The sequence below is a fragment of the Sturnus vulgaris genome, chromosome 10 (genome assembly GCF_052056855.1).
Source record: "Sturnus vulgaris isolate bStuVul1 chromosome 10, bStuVul1.hap1, whole genome shotgun sequence".
Classification (NCBI taxonomy): Eukaryota; Metazoa; Chordata; class Aves; order Passeriformes; family Sturnidae; genus Sturnus; species Sturnus vulgaris.
In genome coordinates, this window is record NC_142252.1 from 2,492,769 (window position 1) to 2,494,727 (window position 1,959).

Genomic DNA, 1,959 nt, shown 5'->3' on the forward strand with positions numbered 1-1,959 from the left:
GTTGTCACAGCACATTTGGTTAAAGTTCCTCTGCTGTAGGTGATGCTGTCATGAGACCTGCGGTTACTCCTTTGCTTTGCATTATCTATTTTTAATTTCTGTTTTTCCAGAAAGGCATCTGCAACAGGTGGGGGAAAATGACCTCAATTCAATATCTCCTCCAGAAGGTCCTGCCTTTCATGTTAGAACAAAGCTTGGAACTTCATCCAGGGTAACATTCACTATATCCTCAGCTATGTTGTGATGAAAGGTCTGTGACCTTTTGGCACGAAGGAAACGGTAAAGGACCCATGTCTTCTTACCATGGGTTGATCACTTCTCCACTTCAGAAGCTGGGTGATTTCCATCAGTCTTGCACGGTAACAAGATGAGGACAGCTCCTCTGCTGTGACTGTGCTCTGTGCTGCCTCAGGACGGTGGTGGAGCAGGTGACACCAGGTGAAGCTGCTTCCTCCTGACAATAGATTTGAGAGAGGCTGAGATCTCTCTGTATCGAAGCCCATACAGAAAAGGGAACAAAACTTTAGGAAGAATCGTGAGGACATTGCAGACTGTCAAGGAGACCAAAATTCCTCTCTCCAGTCTGATGGCATTAATGCACAAGAATGATTCTACAAAAAGGGCCAAGAGTGGAAAGAAGTAAAAAAATAACACAGTGTTGTGCATCAAGAATGTTACACTGGCTCTGGAGCAGATGCTCTCCCATATACCCGAGTGTTTGGTTTTAAAATACAGCATAGCATAGCAACAAAATATTACAGACAGGCAGAGAATGATAAATGTGGTAGAAAGCCAGAAACAGAGTTTCACAACATCAGTCCCATTCAGAGCTAATATTAGTATTACTGGAACTGAGCACTTTTCCAGGGCACAGGGCGCAAAGCTGTGGGTAGTCCATAGCACCAGGAAGAAAATCGTAGGAAAAGCTCCAGAACACATCCACAGTAATACAATGATTTTTTTAGTTCTTGAAGGAGGCAAAATAACAATGTAGCGCAAAGGAAACAAAACAGCTATGTATGTGTCCACCACTATTGCAACAGCTGTGAACAGTCCTCCACAGTAAGCCACTGCCAGCAAAAACAAGAGGAGGACACAAGCTTCCTTTGGGAGGTATAGATATGCTGCATTGAGAGCAGCTAGCAGGGTGTAGAACAGCAGGTAGATCAGATCAGAAAGCAGAGCGTTTCCCAGCAGCATGTACCTTGTTTCCTGGCGGATTTTAAACCGAGAGAAGATCACGAATAAGATGGTAGGGATGACGAGGACACCTGCCACGAGGCAGACAACTGGAGAGATTAAAAACATCTTCATGTTTGTGCCTGATGGGGTGAGAGACCACTCCTCCAGCAAAAGCAGCAAAGTTGTATAATCCAAATCTGAGGAACTGTTGAAGTCTGTCTCCCTGAGGCGGATCACAGTTCCATTCTCTCTCCTTACTGAGGCACAGCCAGGGAGGTCCATTTCCTTTGGATTTTGGGATGATTGTCTGACTTGGAGAAAGCAAGATCTTCTATGCTGAGTCCTTAGAAAGGTAAATGAAGCAGAGGATCCAAAAAGCCCATGGAAGCAAAGTGATTTCTGTAGCCAATTCTACCAACTCTCCTCAGGGACAGAAAGTTCAAACTTGCAAGTGAATTCCGTGGTGCCAAAAGATGGTTTTGCCTAAAAAAGGGGGTTTTATTTTCTTTCTGCAAAATCTAGTGTTTAGAAAAGAGAATGAATCTCTGGGTGGTTTAAAATAGACTAAATCCCTCAGCTAGCTCTTTGAACAGAAGTGAATGAGTTGAACAGTTTCAGTAATTTGAGTTTTTTCTCATCGCATATCACTCCAATGAGGCAGATGAAATATTAGCCTGATTAAACAAATATGCAATGATACAGATCAACATTCCACGTGTACTGATGTAGAAGAGTCATAAATGTGATTGTGTGGTTTTGTACCAATTTGTAGGCAAC

At 43.2% G+C, this 1,959-nt stretch overlaps 1 protein-coding gene across 1 annotated transcript; it reads right to left on the reverse strand.

Annotated features, from left to right (window-relative positions):
- Positions 1-312: 312 nt before the first annotated feature.
- GPR148 (G protein-coupled receptor 148) lies at positions 313-1,489 on the reverse strand. The gene has a single exon (XM_014870312.2). The coding sequence runs from the start codon at positions 1,462-1,464 to the stop codon at positions 409-411; it is 1,056 nt and encodes a 351-aa protein (XP_014725798.2). The 5' UTR covers positions 1,465-1,489; the 3' UTR covers positions 313-408.
- Positions 1,490-1,959: the final 470 nt, after the last annotated feature.